General features: G+C 38.9%; 1 protein-coding gene across 1 annotated transcript; it reads right to left on the bottom strand.

Moving 5' to 3' along the window:
* Nucleotides 1-18,439: 18,439 nt before the first annotated feature.
* Nucleotides 18,440-20,576, bottom strand: LOC145063973 (sodium/calcium exchanger NCL-like). The gene is made up of 5 exons (XM_079011520.1): nucleotides 20,162-20,576; nucleotides 19,447-19,671; nucleotides 19,133-19,302; nucleotides 18,863-19,008; nucleotides 18,440-18,740 (listed from the first exon to the last, which is right to left on the bottom strand). Exons 1-5 carry the CDS (start codon nucleotides 20,574-20,576, stop codon nucleotides 18,440-18,442), a joined length of 1,257 nt encoding a protein of 418 aa, XP_078867646.1.
* Nucleotides 20,577-20,902: the final 326 nt, after the last annotated feature.

The raw sequence follows: 20,902 nt of genomic DNA, 5'->3' as shown, positions 1-20,902 counted from the left end.
TTTAACATCCTTTTTCAATTGATGGAGCAATCTACAATGGAACAGGTAATAAATAAAAGTTAGCCAATATTTAACACTTAAATGTATAAAATATAATGTGAAGTACGAAATTAACCTTTCAAATGGATACATCCAACCATATTGAACAGGACCTCCTATCTTTGCTTCATATGGCAAATGTATCGGTAAATGTTCCATCGAGTCAAAAAAGCCAGGGACAAATATCTCCTCCAATTTACAAAGAATTACAGGAATTTCAGCTTCAAGCCTTTTCATGTCTTCAACAGTAATTACTGTTACGGTTAAGCTTCTAAAGAAAAGACTTATCTCAGTAATTTCTTCCCACACCTTGGTTGGCAACATCTCACGGAATGCAATTGACAACAATCTTTGCATAAAAACATGGCAATCGTGACTCTTCATTCCAAATAGTCTATGTGAGCTCAAGTCTACACATCTCCCTAGATTCGACACATAACCATCTGGGAAAGTCAAATTCTCCACCCATTTACATATGACTTTTTTTTCATCCTTGCTTAATGCATATGGTGCTTTTGTGTACTGACCTGTAACTTGATTTTTACCAAAACCTTTTCTATTACAGAATACTTTCAAATCAGCTCTTGCTTTTGTATTGTCCTTTGTCTTGTCCTTAACATCCATTATTGCGTAAAACAAATTTTCAAAAAAATTCTTCTAAATGTACATAACATCAAAATTATGTCTTATTAAATTTGTTTTCCAATATGGCAAATCCCAGAATATACTTCTTTTTTTCCAACCATATCCAACTTTTTTGCTACATGATTTATTTACTAACTCAGCATTAACTTCTGTCACTTTTAACAAGCCAAAATCTTCAATTTCCCTTAAATTTTCTACACCATTCATAATTGGAGGAGGACCCCTTTGTTCAGTACGGTTCTTGGTGAACTTAGTCTTATTCAATCTGAATGGGTGATCAGATTCGAGAAATCTTCTATGACAATCAAACCGAGAAATCTTTTAACATTTGGCAGCCTAAATGCTTGTGAATATTTTCCACAATGTGGACATGCTAGCTTACCTGCGGTTGCCCAACCAGATAGCATGCCATATGCAGGGAAATCGCTAATTGTCCACATTAAAGTGGCTCTCATTTGAAAATTTTGTCTAAGTGATACATCAAAAGTTATGATGCCTTCTTCCCATAACTCTTTTAATTCTGCTATAACATGTTGAAGGAAAACATCTAACCTTTGCTTAGGGTTTTTAGGTCCAGGCACAATTACAGTCAAAAACATGTAAGGTTCTTTCATACACATAGATGGTGGCAAATTATAAGGTGTAATTATAATGGGCCACGTTGAATGTTGTGCTCCTGAGGTTCCATGGGGTTGGAACCCATCTATGCATAGTCCCAACCTAACATTACGACTTTCGGCTGCAAATGACAGATGGATGACATCAAATTGCTTCCATGCATCAGAATCAGACGAATGACACATAACTCCAATATCGTGCCCATGATCTTGTGCATGCCATCGCATGGAAGCGGTTGTTGCTTGAGAAGCATACAATCCCTTCAGCCTTGGAGTCAAAGGCAAATAATGCATTCGGGAAAAAGGTACACATGAAACTTAGAAGAATTTCTTGACTTTTTATACCTTGGCGCTTCATAGAATTTGCATTGATCAAGATCTTTATCTCCCCACCAATATAACATGCATCCATACATACAACAATCAATCAATTCCATAGGTAGATCAAGTCCTTGTATTAATTTTTTTGTCTCATATAAACTATCAACCATGGTATTGTCCTTTGGTAAACCATCCTTCATCAATTGACAAATTGAATCAAAACATTCCTTAGGGATGCAATATTCAGATTTGATATTCAATAATCGAGCCACAACAGACAATTGTGTTACTTTTTCACAACCAGACCACAACTCTCTATCAGCAGCCTTAAGCATATTAAAAAAAAACTTATCTTCTGGATTTGGCTCCTCGTCGATACGCCTTGTCATGAAATCAGGTCCCGCAACATCCAACAACATTTCCCTATAAGAGGGTTCATGTTGTTCATTCAAACTCGTCGTTGTGTCATCCATCTGTGATGAAGTACAACCTGTAGTTGTTTCTCCATGTCTATCCCACACATAGTACTTTGGAATAAAACCAAACTTAGACAAGTGAAACTTTACATCTTCAAATTCTCGGTATGGTCTGTTAAGGCATTTTTTGCAAGGACATTAATTTTTTCTCCATCCTCAAAACGTTGATTGCTACAAGCAAATTCGATGAAAGTATTCAAGCCATTTCTAAAAATAGGAGATATGAATCCATCGGCATCTAGCCTTTCATACATCCAATTCCGATCTATATTGTTCATTTATAATATTCTTTTTACGTATATCAAAACTGTACAAAAGAAAGTAACAAAAGTGTTAGATATGCAAAATGAAAAATTAAGATGCAAATTAAAAAAAGATAAATAATACTTGATAATTCCAAAAGTATGTAAAAGTAGATAGTGTGTCACTGTGACTTCCAAATTAGTCAATTCAAACGGACCTAATTTCTATTTACAGCAACCATAGATAAAATGTAACATAAATATGATGTAGGATGCTATATAATACATATAGGTTTAATATTATTGCTAAATAAGGCATTGTACTATAGAAATTTCTAGGTGAATGAAAAGTAGTGTGTCATTGACCATTTTACCCTTGATAATGTTTAAAGGTTTTTTGGGCCTAATATGTTGTTGTTGTGGTTGATGTACTGATATGTTGAGTTACATGCATAAAAAGATAAGGATAATATTTTTCCAGTTAAGATGTTACCTTTTTAGTATCTGTAAAGCTGCTGATGTGCTCCTATGTCAAAACTGTAAGAAACAAAATAACAAAAATGTTAGTTGTAGATGCCAAAATAGAAGTAAAATTATTCCACAAATAATAAGACTTAGCAAACCCATCAAGTATCTAAATCAAGGCATAAGTCAAACAGAAGCCATAACATCAACAACATTAATGAAAATTTGCCCACACATCAGGGGCATTTTCGTCATAACCTAAACATGGGCATATAAGTCCAAACATCAGGTGTATTTTAGTCAAAACAGGACCAAAAATAGGGAAACAACAACCCCTATTATTTTTATGTTGTATTACTTGTGATACTGATAGTTTTTATTAAGTTATAGGCTAACATAAATGAATGTTAGGGTATTGTTGGAATAATTCAATATATGGGACATTTTTAACCCAGGGTATTTTGGTAAAAAAAAAACTTCCTATTTTATGTTTTGTTATTAGTTTAAAATTCTGTTTCAAGTAGATTTTATAGAAAGTTTAGTCAGCAATTTTTTTTATCTCTGTCCCTATTTTTTTTAATCCCCTGTTCAGAATTCTCCTTGAAGAACAAGGACGTGTACTTATTCTTTGGTTACACCTAACAAACTTGGTGAACAATTCAATTTCAGAAGTCTTTTGTTATAACATGTTCTATTTACTTTTCTCTGTTAACAATCATGTTGCTTTTTTGCTATGATAAAATGTAAACATTGTTGATCAAGGTTAATCACAGAGTTTAGAACTTACAGGCAGGGGCGGATCTAGCTAGTAGCATGGGGTATCACGTCCTACCCCTCAATTTCGCCGGAGAAAAGTAAAAAATTAGATATGTTTTCTATACCAAATATGGTCCTCCTAGTTAATTATTGTGCTACTCCTTAAGATTGTAACAACTCGAAATTCAGGTTCTAGCATTTAACCCTTCATCTTTTCCAAGTTGTCATATTGGGTCCATGGTGTTGGGTATTAAGTTTGTGAGTACGTTGGGCGTACAAGGAGTACGTTGCGCGTACTCACGCGCCTAACTTGTACGCGGATTTCATCCGGGTACGCTGGGCATACTTAAGGTTACGCCGGGCGTAACAGGCCCAGAAGAGAAACCCTAATATGTTGAGCCTCCCTATTTAAGCAACCTTAAGGCTCTTTTGTTGGCCACCTTTTCCAGAGCTTTACCATCTCAAAACCCTAAATCTCGTTCATATATCAAAGGAGTGTCTAGGAGGGCTTTGTATTGTGTTCTTGGCCATTTGGAGCAAAGTGATAGCCTTGGAAGAGGAAGAGTTGGAGCTCAAGCTTTTGGATCCGAGTTTAGCAGTGAAAGAAGCTTCATTTTAAGGTAAAAAGCTTCAAGCTTTGCATCTTTTCTGATCATGCTTTGTAGAGAGAAGTTTAGGGGTTTTGGTCCCCAAGTTCATAGCTTTTTGAGTGGTTGAGCTCATAGAAACCAAGATCTGTCCCATACTAGCTCATTTAGTGTTGTTATGTGATAAAAATCCAGTCTTGGTTGTTAAAGGTTGTTAAGGCATGAGATATGGTCCTTTTAAGGTTGGAAATGGAGTGTTTTGAGTGTTGGTGACTTCCACAACCATGCAAAGGCTTAAAGTCACCAACTTTATGGATTAAGTCGTATTAGGGAAGTCAGATCTGGACTTTGGACGCAAGTCTCAACCAATTAAGACCTAAATGAAAAGGAGGAGAAAGCTGGGAGTTACGCTAGGCGTAATCCCCAATACGCGCGGCGTAAGGGGCCGCGTACCCCGATTCTGTGAAACCTCCGGGTACGCTCAGCGTACAGATCTGGTACGCGCCGCGTACCTTAGAAGGTTGACTTTTGTTGACTTTCAGGATTTGGTCAACTTTAGGGTAGTTGAGCCATGAGAGGGGTAAAATGGTCTTTTACCCTTCTGAGAATGATAGGAAAGGAGAGAGTCTAGCCTTGGGGAAATGAATTAATGAAAAGTGTTTGTTGTGATTAGGCGGGGTTGGGCCGTCGTTTCGAGATTTGGAGATATCGAGCACGTGAGATTCTAGACTTCCCACGAGGTGAGTCTTCTCACTATACTGTACCTGGAAAGGTACCTATGTGTGACCGGAAGGTCGGATATGTTATGAGTTGTATATGATTGAGTTAGCCGTTGTATGTGCTATGTATGTTATGCCTGATATGGGTCGGAAGGCATTATGTTAGGGGCCAGAAGGCATTATGTTATGGGCCGTGAGGTATTATGTTATGGGCCGAAGGGCGTTATGTTATGGGCTGAAAGGCATTTATTTTATGGGCCGGAAGGCATTATGATGTGGACCGGAAGGTCGATGCGGGTAAGACCGGAAGGTTTACCGGGTTGGGACGGAAGTCCCCTGAGACACACGGACCGGAAGGTCATGGCCTGGAAAGGCGTATGTGTGTAAGTAGTATTTTGAGAAACTCACTAAGAATTTATGCTTACAGTTGTTGTGTGATGTGTTTCAGGTACCAATGATGTACACGGGAAGGCGCCGGAATGATCAGTACACACGCGAAAATTTTATGTTATGAGATCTTGGGATTGATACATGTTACGGATTAGGTTTTAAACAATGATGTTTTCATGAATAATGAATGGATTATGTTTTTATAAAATGCGAAAAATTGTTTTGAAATTTACGGTGTTACAAGTTGGTATCGGAGCCTTGGTTTGAGGGATTCAGATGCGTCTTCGGGCGTATCTGAACTCAAACTGAGGATTTGAGGAAATTTTTTTGATAAGGAAGTAAAATTTTCGAAAAAAGCAAAAAGAGTTGACAAACAGAGTAGAGCCGTGTGTACGATCAGCTAGCGCCCGAACGGTGAAACCCCAAAAGTACCCTTACGTTATATGTTATGAGATGCATTATGTTACATTATGCATGCTAGAGTAGGCTAGGTATACATATTAGGACTAGAGTGGCCTGATTTGTGATGCCTTAGCCTAGGAGATTTCTGCTGCTGAGATGCTTTGAGAGTGAGTAGATAGCAGTCTGAAGCTCATGAGAGTAGAGTACTCGTAATCCAGGATCCAAGGAGGAGGACTTGGAGTGAATGCTGATGCGGTGTGGTCAGTAGTATTGGGCCCGTACTACTGAAGACACCGGATCAGTGGACACCCCAAGTAAGAATCTTTTGGACAACGGAGGACGAGTAGGTTGCGTCATCGAGTATGGGAATGCTCGATCGAGTCTCTGATAATTTTGTTTTATTTCAGAGGCATCATGGTTGGGACACGCCACAGGCCTGAGATGGGCGGTGTGAGTAACGAGGAGCTTCGTCAGATGATCCACGATGAGGTGGCTGCGGCGATCAGGGCCGAGATTCCGGAGATGTTTGGGTCTATCAAGACCACGCTGTTGGAGACTTTTGATGAGCGGTACGCCGCAGTGACTAAGGCCACAGCCGCTGCAGCTACGACAGCTGTGGCTGCTGCCAGGCCTCAGGGAGGTGACTCGTTGCTGTTCCGAGAGTTCAGCAACACGAAGCCACCCCAGTTTGATGGGACGTAGGATCCGATTGCTGCGATGAGATGGATTGCTGACATTGAGGGATGCTTCTATACGTGTTCATGTCCGGAGCATCTGAGGGTACAGTTCACTTTGAACCAGCTCCGCTTGGGAGCGAAGGATTGGTGGAAGTTCGTGACGGCGAACTTCACTCTTGCAGAGATTTCAGCGGTGACCTGGGAGAGGTTCACCACCATGTTCAGAGACGAGTATGTTCCCCCGGTGGAGAGGGGACGGCTAGTTCAGGAGTTCTTGACCCTCAAGCAGGGTAATGATTCGGTTACTATGGTCACCCGGAAGTTTCATGAGAGGGCGATGTTCTACCCTGAGCAGGTGGCTACTGAGCAGGCTCGGATGAGCCGGTATCTAGGTATTCTGAGGAGGGACATCCGGGAGTTCGTGTCGAACTCGACGTACCAGACATTTGCTGAGCTCCAGACAAATTCCAGGAAGAGGGAGATTGAGTTGGAGACTCAGGCCAGGGAGGAGGCCAAGTCTCAGAGGAAGGATCGGCGGCCGGCTAAGACTCAGCCGGCAGCCAAGTGGACCAAGTCCGCTGATTCGAGGACTGGAGGCCAGAAGGGCCGCACTTGCGGGAAGTGCGACAAGGGTCATGAGGGGGCCTGTCGATCGGGTGCTTGCTACAAATGTGGCAAGGAGGGGCATATCGCCAGGGATTGCCCCAAGGGATTTATGGTTTGCTTCCATTGCAACCAGACCGTCCATCGGAAGGCCGAGTGCCCTCAGCTACACCATGGATCAACGCAGGGATCTGCGCCGACTGCTAGGATTACTAAGGCTCGACCGGCGAAGGCCGAGGCTCCGAGGGCTCGTGGGAGAGCTTTTCAGTTGACTGCGGAGGAGGTCCGCGCGGCGCCCGGTGTGGTGGCTGGTATGTATTCTTTATTGATCTTTTGTTTATGATATTGTGCTTATATGATGATATGCGTAGGTACTTTTCTTGTGAGTTTTGTACCTGCTTTGGTATTATTTGATTCGGGTGCGAGTCGGTCCTTTGTATCCTTGGCATTTAGTCAGCACATTAGTGTCCGTCGAGAGGCGTTGAGTTCCCGATAGATCTGGTCCCGATTGCGATGGGGGACGTGTGTGTGATAGTGGGCATGGATTGGTTGAGCCGATTTGGAGCTGTTATAGATTGTGAGCGTCAGTTGGTGATGATCCGAGACCCTAGTGGGAGAGTACTTACAGTGCATGGTGAGGGGACCCGGTGCAGGTCAGTGTTTTGTTCGGCTGCCAGGGCGAGGCAGAGTCTGCAGTAGGGCTGCAGTGGGTTCATGGCCTATGTGTTGGACACGCACGTGGCCGCGGAAAGGCCAAGTTCGATTGAGGAAGTTCCAATAGTGTGCGAGTTTCCGGATGTTTTTCCCGAGGAACTACCGGGTGTGCCTCCGGAGAGGCAAGTGGAGTTCTGTATCGATTTGGTTCCGGGAGCAACACCTATCGCCAAGGCACCTTATCGCCTCGTGCCGCTAGAGATGCAGGAGTTATCTTCGCAGCTTCAGGAGCTGCTGGGAAAGAGGTTTATTTCACCGAGTAGCTCACCTTGGGGAGCGCCGATCATTTTTGTTAAGAAGAAGGATGGTTCACACCGGATGTGTATTGATTACCGAGAGTTGAACAAGTTGACGATCAAGAACCGGTATCCGTTGCCGAGGATTGATGATCTGTTCGATCAGTTACAGGGGGCATCTTGGTTCTCCAAGATAGACTTGAGGTCGGGTTATCATCAGATGAGGGTTCGGGATGAAGATATCCAGAAGACAGCATTCAGAACTCGTTATGGGCATTGCGACATTGTGGTGATGCCTTTTGGGCTCACCAATGCACCAGCCGCGTTCATGGATCTCATGAACAGGGTGTGCAGGCCGATGTTGGATCGGTCGGTGATCGTATTCATTGATGATATATTGGTATATTCGAGGTCTAGAGAACAACATGAGGAGCATTTGAGGGAGATCCTTGGAGTTCTGAGATCGGAGAGGCTGTATGCCAAATTCTCCAAGTGTGAGTTCTGGTTACGAGAGGTTCAGTTCTTGGGACACCTCGTCAACCAGGAGGTGATATTGGTCGATCCGGCCAAGATTGAGGCAGTCATGAGGTGGGAGGTGCCGAGATCACCCACTGAGATCAGGAGTTTTTTGGGATTGGCCGGCTATTATCGGAGATTTATTAAGGATTTCTCCAAGATCGGCGTGCCACTTACCAAATTGACTCGGAAGGGTGTTGCGTTTTCTTGGGGTCCGGAGCAGCAGACCTCGTTCGAGACACTTTGGAGGAAGTTATGCGAAGCCCTAGTGTTAGCCCTTCCGGAAGGGATGGAGGATTTTGTGGTTTATTGTGACGCATCGATATTCGGATTGGGAGCGGTGCTTATGCAGAGGGGACATGTAATAGCGTATGCATTGAGGCAGATTAAGCCTCATGAGTCGAGATATCCCAATCATGATTTGGAGCTGGGAGCGGTGGTGTTCGCTCTCAAGATCTGGCGATACTACCTGTACGGGGTTCGGTGTACGATATACACGGACCACAAGAGCTTGAAGTATTTGATGGATCAGCCTAACCTAAACATGCGACAGAGGAGATGGTTGGACGTGGTCAAGGATTATGATTGTGAGATCCTATACGACCCAGGCAAGGCTAATGTTGTAGCCGATGCACTGAGCCGTAGGGCGGAGGGAGCCCCATTGCGAGATGTATGTTTGAGATTGACGGTGATGACCCTGGTTTTGGATGCTATCCGTAGGGCCCAGGCTGAGGCTGTACAAACTGAAAGCCAGAAGAGGGAACGAGTTGTCGGGCTGGTATCGAGATTCGTTACCGATAGTCGAGGGCTTATGACTTTTCAGGGTCGGATATGGGTACCGTCCGTGGGCAGAACGCGTACCATCTTGTTGGAAGAGGCTCATCGATCGAAATTCTCGATCCATCTTGGGGCCACTAAGATGTATTTGGACCTGAAAAAGGATTATTGGTGGCCCTGTATGAAGAGGGATGTCGCATGGTTTGTAGAGAGATGCTTGACCTGTCGCAGGGTTAAGGCCGAACATCAGCATCCACATGGTAAGTTGCAGCCATTGGAGATTCCCGAGTAGAAATGGGAACAGATTGCCATGAACTTCATCACCAAATTGCCAAGAACTGCGAGGGGTGTCGATGCAATTTGGGTGATTGTGGATAGGTTGACAAAGAGTGCTCACTTCCTGGCCATCAGTGAGAGCTCTTCAGCGGAAAAGTTGGCGGAGATGTACGTGAGAGAGGTGGTATCGCGGCATGGAGTACCGATTTCGATTGTTTCAGATCGAGATGTATGTTTCACTTCCAGATTCTGGAAGAAGTTTCATGAGGAATTGGGTACGAAACTGCATTTTAGTACCGCATACCACCCACAGACGGACGGGCAGAGTGAGCAGACGATTCAGACGCTCGAGGATATGCTTCGGGCATGTGTATTGGATTTCGGAGGGAGTTGGGACACGTATTTGCCCTTGGCGGAGTTTTCTTATAACAACAGCCATCATTCGAGCATTGGCATGCCGCCCTTTGAGCTGTTGTATGGGAGAAGGTGTTGAACCCCCATTTGCTGGGGAGAGGTAGGGCATCGTGTGATAGGCAGCACCGAGATTGTGCTTTAGACGACAGAGCAGATCCAACAGGTCAGGCAGAGGTTATTGACCGCTCAAAGTCGTCAAAAGAGTTATGCGGATAGACGTCGGTCTGAGCTCGAGTTTCATGTCGGCGACTACGTGCTCCTGAAGGTCTCTCCTTAGAAGGGAGTGATCCGATTCAGGAAGAGGGGCAAGTTGGGGCCCCGATATATTGGTCCTTTCAGGGTGATCGCGAGGGTAGGCAGGGTGGCCTATCGTTTGGAGTTGCCAGTAGAATTGGGTCAAATTCATGACACTTTTCATGTATCACAGTTGTGAAAGTGCATAGCCGATGACTCGACAGTGGTGTCATTAGAAGATATTCAGGTGGATACGGGCCTGAATTATGTCGAGAAACCAATCGTGATTCGGGATCGGAAGATCAAGGTTCTAAGGAACAAGGAGGTGCCATTGGTGCAGGTTCAGTGGCAGCATCGGAAGGGGTCCGAGCTGACGTGGGAGTCCGAATCGGAAATGCAGGAGCAGCATCCGGAGTTGTTTTCGGAGTAAAACTTCAGGGACGAAGTCTGGTTCTAGTGGGGGAGAATTGTACCAGCCCGAAATTCAGGTTCTACCATTTAACCCTTCATCTTTTCCAAGTTGTCATATTGGGTCCTTGGTGTTGGGTATTAAGTTGGTGAGTACGTTGGGCGTACAAGGAGTACGTTTCGCGTACTCACGCGCCTAACTTGTACGCGGATTTCATTCGGGTACGCTGGGCGTACCTATGGTTACGCCGGGCGTAACCGGCCCAGAAAAGAAACCCTAATATGTTGAGCCTCCCTATTTAAGCAACCTTAAGGCTCTTTTGTTGGCCACCTTTTCCAGAGCTTTACCATCTCAAAACCCTAAATCTCGTTCATATAGCAAATGAGTGTCTAGGTGGGCTTTGTATTGTGTTCTTGGCCATTTGGAGCAAAGTGATAGCCTTGGAAGAGGAAGAGTTGGAGCTCAAGCTTTTGGATCCGAGTTTAGCAGTGAAAGAAGCTTCATTTTAAGGTAAAAAGCTTCAAGCTTTGCATCTTTTCTGTTCATGCTTTGTAGAGAGAAGTTTTAGGGTTTTTGGTCCCCAAGTTCATAGCTTTTTGAGTGGTTGAGCTCATAGAAGATGAGATCTGTCCCATACTAGGTCATTTAGTGTTGTTATGTGATAAAAATCCAGTCTTGGTTGTTAAAGGTTGTTAAGACATGAGATATGGACCTTTTAAGGTTGGAAATGGAGTGTTTTGAGTGTTGGTGACTTCCACAACCATGCAAAGGCTTAAAGTCACCAACTTTATGGATTAAGTCATATTAGGGAAGTCAGATCTAGACTTTGGACGTAAGTCTCAACCAATTAAGACCTAAATGAAAAGGAGGAGAAAGCTGGGAGTTACGTTGGGCGTAATCCCCAGTACGCGCGACGTAAGGGGCCGCGTACCCTGATTCTATGAAACCTCTGGGTACAATCAGCGTACAGATCTGGTACGCGCCGCGTACCTCAGAAGGTTGACTTTTGTTGACTTTCAGGATTTGGTCAACTTTAGGGTAGTTGAGCCATGAGAGGGGTAAAATGGTCTTTTACCCTTCTGAGAATGATAGGAAAGGATAGAGTCTAGCCTTGGGGAAATGAATTAATGAAAAGTGTTTGTTGTGATTAGGCGGGGTTGGGCCGTCGTTTCGAGATTTGGAGATATCGAGCACGTGAGATTCTAGACTTCCCACGAGGTGAGTCTTCTCACTATACTGTACCTGGAAAGGTACCTATGTGTGACCGGAAGGTCGGATATGTTATGAGCTGTATATGATTGAGTTAGCCGTTGTATGTGCTATGTATGTTATGCTTGATATGCGCCGAAAGGCATTATGTTGTGGGCCGGAAGGCATTATGTTAGGGGCCGGAAGACATTATGTTATGGGCCGTGAGGTATTATGTTATGGGCCGGAAGGCATTATGTTATGGGCCGGAAGGTGTTATGTTATGGGCCGGAAGGCATTTATGTTATGGGCCGGAAGGCATTGTGATGTGGACCGGAAGGTCGATGCGGGTAAGACCGGAAGGTTTACCGAGTTGGGACGGAAGTCCCCTGAGACACATGGACCGGAAGGTCATGGCCTGGAAAGGCGTATGTGTGTAAGTAGTATTTTGGGAAACTCACTAAGCATTTATGCTTACTGTTGTTGTGTGATGTGTTTCAGGTACCAGTGATGTACGCGGGAAGGCGCCGGCATGATCAGTACACACGCGGAATTTTTATGTTATGAGATCTTGGGATTGATACATGTTACGGATTGAGTTTTAAACAATGATGTTTTCATGAATAATGAATGGATTATGTTTTTATAAAATGCGAAAAATTGTTTTGAAATTTACGGTGTTACAAAGATGCTAATCTGATACAAGAAGAAAAGATTAGGACCGAAGCTAGCAGAACTCCGACGGACGCAAGTGGACAGCCGGAGGTAGTAGATAGTAGAAGGTGGCGGCACTGTTTTTGTAAAGCATTTAGGATTTGTGGGTATTTGTGAGAGAAATACTCTAGTCACAAAATCTGGGTCAAACCCAATCCAGGAAAGGCTCTACGTGCTTTCTTTTTTTTCAATTCACAACTTCAAGCTACTTGACACTTTACCCTTTTTAAGATAATTTTGTAACAACTAACCTATAATTTAACCAAACTAAGTGAGACAAAAAAAAACCTGAGAGAGAATGATCAAATTAAATTCTAAAAAACATGAAGCTGTCAAATTAATTTCACAATTAATTAAACGTTAAATATTTAAAAGCAGATGCTTGCTTGAGAGAGAATGGTCGTACTTGGATAACCCGCTAAATACTATGAACCTATTGAATCCTAATATGCTTGCTTCCATAGATGGTAACAACTATTGTTGGTTGTCGTCGTCTTCAATCTCACATGATAGGATAGACATCGCCAATTATTAAATTTCCGGTGAAGAGAGACATCGGCATTCGTAATTGCCTTCGTTAGAGACAAATCGCACAATAGAGTGGGATATTGAAATTCTTCAGCGGGAATGTGAAAGTGAAAAAGAAAAGGGTATTTGATTACTAATTTTGTGTTTATTAATTTTTTTTATTATGTTATAAGTCAAAGTAATCTTTGACTGGTATGAGGGTTGACCAAGTAGTACCGATGTTGACCAAATCTGATTCTGAAATAAAATTGAAGTAATATATATTATATAAAAATATCGTTCTTTTGATGTTGTAGAACCGAAATCAAGATTCCATTGACGATAAGATAGTTGGTATGCTCACTGATCAAAAATAGACAATCTATTTTAAAACTAATTTTTTACACGACTGACACTATTTAATTATGTGGGTTACCTAGACCAATGGCGCATTTTCTATTAATATGTTCGGTCAAGGTCCAATGCGCATCAAAAAAGCACCACAATCGACCGAACAAACGGGATGTGACCAGCCCCCCTACGAAACTGATTCTATGGTTTTTGGCGATTCTTGGTTACCTCAAATGCAACGTGGCGCCATAAAGTGAAGCCCAATGGAGGGTAGATCGGCCATGTGAATCTCTAAAATTAGGGCTGACACTGCGGTGACCGTACTGGAGGGCACATGGAGGAGGCGGAAGGTGTGCACGTCGATACAAGATACTTGAGGCGGAGGTCTAGACGTATACGATATTGTTGGTTAGTAGAGTCGATCAATTGTTTGATTGTGAGGGACCGTTGTTTTAGGTTTAGTGGTGTTAGGTTTTTTTATTGTTGGAGATAGTGAAACGTTTTTAAGGATAGCAATTAAGAGTCCGTCTTCTGAAATAGTTATGAAAAATATTTTTAATTATATTTGTATTTAAAATAATATAAAAAATAATATATATATATATATATATATATATATATATATATATTTTATATCAATCATATTTTATCAAATAACTTATAAAAAATCATTTTAAAATTATATAAAAATTAATATCATTAATTATCACAAAAATCAATATGATACTTCTTGTAAAAGTGTATGATTATCAGTTTGTGGTGAAATTTAAATATATCTGAAACAATTATCACAATTAACCATAACAATAACTAGTTAAGTAAACTCAAAATATATTAAGTTAAACTTGGAATAAACTCAAAGTATATAGGGTGAGAGTGGGAGTATGGGTGTGGATGTGGAGGTGGGTGGGATAACTGTGGGTGTAGGGTAGAGTTGATTGGATGAGTGTGTGGGTGTGGGGTGGGGTAGCGATAGTGTTGGTCACAATCGATCAAACAAACGGGATGTGATCATCCCCTTACCTTAAAATTGCAATTTTTAATTAAGTAATTAGTAATTGCAATTTGAGTTTCGGTTTTAATGGTTTAAACTTTACTTGAGAAACCTCCAAACACTTAAAATTGCATACTGGAAACTTCTATTGTATAATATTTATGGTTTTTATAGTATAGTATAATAGCTACGACCTATGATCTTGTAGCAAATTTTGTAGCGACATAGCTACGGATTTTGACTTCATAACAAATGTCGTAGCAAGCTAGCTACAAACTTCGATATGGTAGCAAATTTTATAGCAAAATAGCTATAGATTTTGATTTCATAACAATTTTTGTAGCAAAATAAATACAAAGTTTAATATGTAGCAACAGTTGTGGCAAAATACCTACGCCTTTTAATTCTGTAGCAAATTTCGTAACATGATAACTACGAACTCCGATTGCGTAGCAAAATTTTGTAGTTATTAAAATATTAGCTATAGAATGCAATTCGGTAGCTAATTCCGTAGCAAATATACCTACGTCTAACTAGTTCGTAGTATATTCCATAGTAGAATAGCTACGGTTTTCAATTTTGTAGCAACATTCCGTAGTTATTCAAATATTACCTACAGAATGTAATTCTGTAGCAATTTCCATAGCAAAATAGCTACGAGAAGCCATTCTGTAGCATAATCCGTAGCAAAATAACTACGGATTTTACTTTCATAGCAAATTTCCGTAGTTATTTCGACTTTTTCTTGTAGTGATTGGATGATTTTGGTTTTGGTGATATCCAAAATCGACAACCAATCACTTTATACAAACACAATTGACAAACAGGCTAGCCAAACAAACATACTTTTAGTTTAAAGCCCCAATTCCGGTCTCTCAAAAACAACAATAAGAATCTTGAATAGATGAACAAACTACTTAATATACAAATATAACATACATAAAAGTTAATTGATACCAAAGCAACATCCAAAAAAAATCATTCACCCAACTTATAACTAAAGTTCATAATGGTGAATAAATAATTAGAAAATTAAGAACAGATAGTAGCATATACATGAATTCTTAATAGGAAGTTCGTATATTTTTCATGGTATTTTTCGTGTTGGACAAAAGGTATACTAGCAAATAACCAATTTCATATCAAAATGTCATATTTGCACAATGAATATGTCAATGTTAGACATAATAGATATATGCATAACAAATTATACATATTTCTTGAGAGGTAAAGAGAAAGAGGAATGTACACAAAAAATCTTTAAGCAAGCTTGTAAAAACATAAATTAAGATATAACATATTATGGGTTTTCTTATATATAGAAAGGGAAAAAAAACAAAGGTTTACCTAGTTCCAAAATTAGGGATTTTCTTATAGAGAGAAAGAGAGATGGTTTGAAAACCATAAAATCCTTCTGTATCCTTAAGCTTGACAATATTTTGTGGTCGTAGGATGAGGCACTTGATGTGCTTCAAGCTTCTCAACTGAAAAAAATGGTTAAAAACAGAGAGAAGGTTGATGACTCAACGTTCTTAGCAGCAGAGATGGCTCAATCTTCATGGAAACGACGATAGCTTAAGCTTCTTGATAACGGTGATGATGAGAGGGAAGAACAGGTTTCGGCGAGATTCGAGTGTTGGCGAGGTCCGAATCAACTACATACAAAAAACGGTATGCTGGTAAGGTGGTGGGCCACCGACACTTAACCACCAGATGGTGGCGGAGGTGGGGGCAGCGACAATTACGTTGTCCGTGACGATGAGTGGTAGCGGGGATGGACAGTAACTTAGGGTAGCGAGAGGTAGAGATGGATCGTGGTGGTAGGAGTTTATCACTAGAAAACTGGAGCGAGGGCATAGAGACGATGGAAACGGCAGGTGTTGCGAGGTTAGATAGTGGATGTTGCTTCACTGCTGGTCGATGGTGGTGTGCGAGAAAAAAAGAAGCATCAGAATAAGGTATCTATGTAGGTGCTTCTTCATGCTACGTGATGTTTTTAATTTAATTTAATTAAATTGATACTTTATATGTGTAGTAAACATTAAGCATAACGTAATTGTAAATAACGTATTGGATTTTATACCTCATAACATTCTAAAAATGTTGAATATGCTTTATATAATAGTAAATAGTATATATATATATATATATATATATATATATATATATATATATATATATATATATATATATATATATATATATATATATATATATATATATATAGAAAGAATTTTTTTGCCACATGTCACACTCTTATTGATTTGGCCACATGTTATTTTGTGGTTATTTTCAATTAAATTTTTTTCACATGACATTTTATGCTATTTATAATTTTATTAAATTCCACATAATATTTAAATATAATAATTGCAATAAAAGTAATATTCCCTAATAAATAAAGAATTTTTTTGCCATATGTCATAGTCTCATTGATTTGACTCTATGTTATTTTGTGGTTATTTTCAATTAATTTTTTTCCACATGATATTTTATGCTATTTTCCATTAAATTTCACATAATATTTAAATATAATAATTGCAATAATTGTAATAATAAATTGATATCAATTTCAATAATTTACTTTCCTTCTAATTTCAATATTTTTAAATTAAAACTTCATTAGTTTCCTTTCTTTATTTATCTAAATTATTTGTTTAAATTTAAAAGAGAAAAAAACACATTAATTTTAATAATTTAATATTTTTCTAATTTTTCTTATAATTTCAAACTTTTTCAAATGTTTTGACTTTTCATGTTTATTTTTTTAAATGAACTCATGTAATACATGGTTCTTAAACCTAATATATATATATATATATATATATATATATATATATATATATATATATATATATATATATATATATATAAGACTCCCTTGCGATATTGATTGCATATAATTATCTACAAGATAATATAGAATCAACAAAAAATGAGGTAAAAGTATTTGATTATTGAAAAATAAGAGAATTATTTATTCATTTTATTTCAACTCAAATAGACATTAGATATTACATTCACTCACACACTAAATTTTCAGTATTCAAAAACAGAATAAATGTAAATGGAGATTGGGTAAAGAAGCATTGCCACGATGGATGCCCAAAGGGGGTAGGTGTTACGGCGGAAGGCAAATAAGCCAATAATTATGCAAAGTGTCATGATTGTTAGCACCTCAACAGAGTAGCTCCACAATAATCCCTTAATATATACAGTAACAAGCAATGTTGTCAGTCCTAGAAGGTTATTCATTACTAGTCCATTGTAAATCTGCATATAATAAATGAAAATTAGTGGTACTAATTGGACCATATATCATAATTATCCATGAAAGTATTTGATGATAGAAAAATAATTTTGAAAGATATGGATGGAACACCTTCCTAGTTAAAGTTGTTTTGGTTGATGTTTTTTATCATTGAAACAAAGTGTATAAGAAGAAAGAGAAATTAAATATCTTCTTACATTTCTTCTTATATATCTTCCTATCAATCTTAAATTTTAGCATGTATCATATAAGTGTATTTATTTTTATTCTTAATAATCATTTTCACCATTAAATGATTACATGTGTCATATTAGTATACTAAAATATCATTAAATTTCATGAAATTAGCATTAAATGTTACACATGTCAGAATTTAATTGGATATAATGATTTATAGGAATAAAATATAGGATGATATTTAATTTTTTATTAAAATGGTGACACATGTAACCATTTAAAATGTATAGTAGGAATTATAAGAAGAAAATATAGGAGGATATATAATATTTCTAACAAGAATAGTTAGATTTCGCAAACTGTACAAACCTCAGAAAATGTCAAAGAAGCATTCATTGAAACACTCGGTCTAGCATCAAGGAGTGCCGTTATTATCATTTTAGTGTTCATGGCAAGAGGGGCCACAACAAATGAAGTGAAGAGAAAAGGTATGTGAGCCGCATTTGAGAACTGTATAACACTTTGTATGAATGCTCCTGAAATTAAGTATATGATACCAACACCGAATACAACATATAATATGCTAGTTTTATGAATTCTCATTTTCATAGGTGCGTCAATTTCTCCCGAAGAATCCTAAAAATTTTCAAAAAAACTCGATCAGTACTATATACCAGAAGTTGACAGAAAAAATATATTTTAATGACAAATTAAACAATTATCTATTCTTCATATACTACCTTTTCAAACTTTGCCTGTTTCCAGAGATTTTTAGAAACTGTATCAGGGTTACTTTCCTCATTCTTCCATTTTTCTAGCCACTTAGTGCATCCTTTTTTGAATTCTGAAAGATTGATTTTACCACTTTTGTCACAGTCGAAGTGTGTCAAAATCTCTGCGCTAGCATACTCCCTGGATAATAGTTGATTATTGTTTTCCAAAGCGAACACTTCTTGGATCAAATGTTCCAATTCATCTTCTGATATGCGCCCATCACTATCAGTATCAGCTCTTTTAAAAACACTGCAAAACAGAATCCGGTCATGAAGTTATTCAATTAGTATGATATCTACCAAAACAATAAGATAATTAAATAGTATATGTTTGATTATCTCATAATTATTATCAAAAGGAATATGTAACACCTTTCAAAGGCCTTAAGATTTGGGTTTCCATGCTCATCAATAAGTTCACCTCCTGCAAGCCTTTGGACATGATAGAAAAAGCGGGCTCGCAAGTGCCCTTGCTTCAAGTATGCCATAGTCCTGGCCTGAATCAATGGAGTACGGAGCTACATACAAAAAAAAGTCACATACAGAAACTTCAATTTATAGGCATTTGAAAGTTAAATTCAAGATTCCATTGAAATTTAACCTTGACAAAAACATGGTAGATATAGTAGTATGGTATCGTACCTGATGACCAAAGCATAAAAGTAGTGACACAATCGATACAATAAGTGCCAACAGTATGTAGCCTGGGATCTTTATTAAACTAGCTAGTTGTATAGTGGCAAATGGAATGGTTGATAGAAGCATGTTTACAGCTAATTTTCCAGTCTCCTTGTCAATATTAACACCAGTATCTGTATGGAGTGTGTGAAAAAGCTGTGAGTTTACAGAAGTAATACTAGATGAAGTACCCATGCAATTACTAGACTAGTTATTTACGTATCTTAATAATTATTTAGGAGCATAAGTCATTGTAGATTATAGGAGCAAGATCTAACCTGTAAAAAGTGAAATAATTTGTTTACAAGAAAAGTAATTTGTTGTAGAGTGTTGTTGATGTTCAAATTCTGGGGTTGATTCCACTCCACGAAGCTTATCTCGACTTAAGATTATGCGAAATCCCCATATGAGTGTCAGAGATATGACGGTGGATCCTGCATACATGCCCACCCCGAAAGCCACTTGGTTTTGGGCATCTGATGCAGTAGCAAGAACACCAGAGACTGCAGAAAAGATCTAGATGTGAATATGGAATTTGAATACATATCAAATGATTAAATAATCACATAATGTGTATATGCATTAATATGTATGTATCTATGTTACGTAAAGAACTGCATTTATGTAGTTTTGTTTATTATTCATGCACATCTAACTGAACTTCAATGCAATTATATTTAATAATAACGGTAAACAGTCATTATTCTAAGTACACTTGCATAGGTGGTTTTTAATGACATGTATAAACACAAAAATAAAAAAGCTATTGTTACTTGTTCGCCTTAATTATGAATATTATTATTATTATTACTTTCTATAAAATATATATATTCGTTGCGGACGCAAATGAAAGTGAAATGAGAGATGAAATTGTAAGTCTTAATTTGTTGCTGTGACACACATGCATAATATATTTAAAATTTGTTGCAATGACACACATGAAAGTAAAATGAGAGATCATGATTCATGAGATAGAAACTTATGCACTCTTACCAATAACAATGACGATTCTTGGCAAAGCCATGAGCACCCGGAAAACACTAGCACCGATCGCCTTATCTCCAAGCAACATAAACAAATCTTGGCTTCCTTTATGTATCCATTCCTCCCCCAACATCATCAAATACGTATACGTAAGCATGAGGAACACCCCTTCTTGCATCGTGTCTGCACATGGCAAGAAACCGTAGATGCTTTGACACCTCTTTTCAGCATACAGTGTTATGGTGGACTCTGAGGAATTAGAAACTACCATATGAAGATTAGGAGGGTTTTCTAAAGCCTGATCATGAAGCCCATCTGAGATCATCGAAGTTGAAAGATTGTCAACTTCTAGCCATCTTCCATTAACCATGCCAATGATCATAAGCATGATGAAAATGAGGCCTATTCCTTGGGAACTAGTCATGTTGGACATCATCTCACTAGATGACAATGAAGAGTGGCTATATGGATCTAACTTGGACTAGGTTACTTATATAGGGGAGGTAGGAAGGTTGCTTATCATGATCTGTTTCCTTCCATGAAGTCGGCGTCTTCGCAAATAATGTTATTTAATTACACAATAACTTCGTCATCTCTAAAGTGCATATGGAAAATTAACTTAATCTACCATCATGTCCACTTGGTTTATTGATAATAGCCCCAAGTGTTTGTACAAATTAAGGTACGCATCGATAAAAATTGATTGTTTTGTCCAAATTACGTTTTGTTATATATATATATATATATATA

The sequence above is a fragment of the Lactuca serriola genome, chromosome 1 (genome assembly GCF_051521515.1).
Source record: "Lactuca serriola cultivar US96UC23 chromosome 1, Lser_US96UC23_V15, whole genome shotgun sequence".
Classification (NCBI taxonomy): Eukaryota; Viridiplantae; Streptophyta; class Magnoliopsida; order Asterales; family Asteraceae; genus Lactuca; species Lactuca serriola.
The sequence above is the reverse complement of the archived record's forward strand: the minus strand, read 5'-3'. Positions and strand labels throughout refer to the sequence as shown.

Excerpts from the sequence above, each read along its gene's own strand:
- LOC145063973 (XM_079011520.1), bottom strand. The coding sequence starts at position 20,576 with ATGACTAGTTCCCAAGGAATAGGCCTCATTTTCATCATGCTTATGATC. Across the intron at positions 19,672-20,161 it reads AAGAATCGTCATTGTTATTG|TCTCTGGTGTTCTTGCTACT; the intron begins GTAAGAGTGCAT and ends TCTTTTCTGCAG. Across the intron at positions 18,741-18,862 it reads AATCTTAAGGCCTTTGAAAG|TGTTTTTAAAAGAGCTGATA; the intron begins GTGTTACATATT and ends TCTGTTTTGCAG.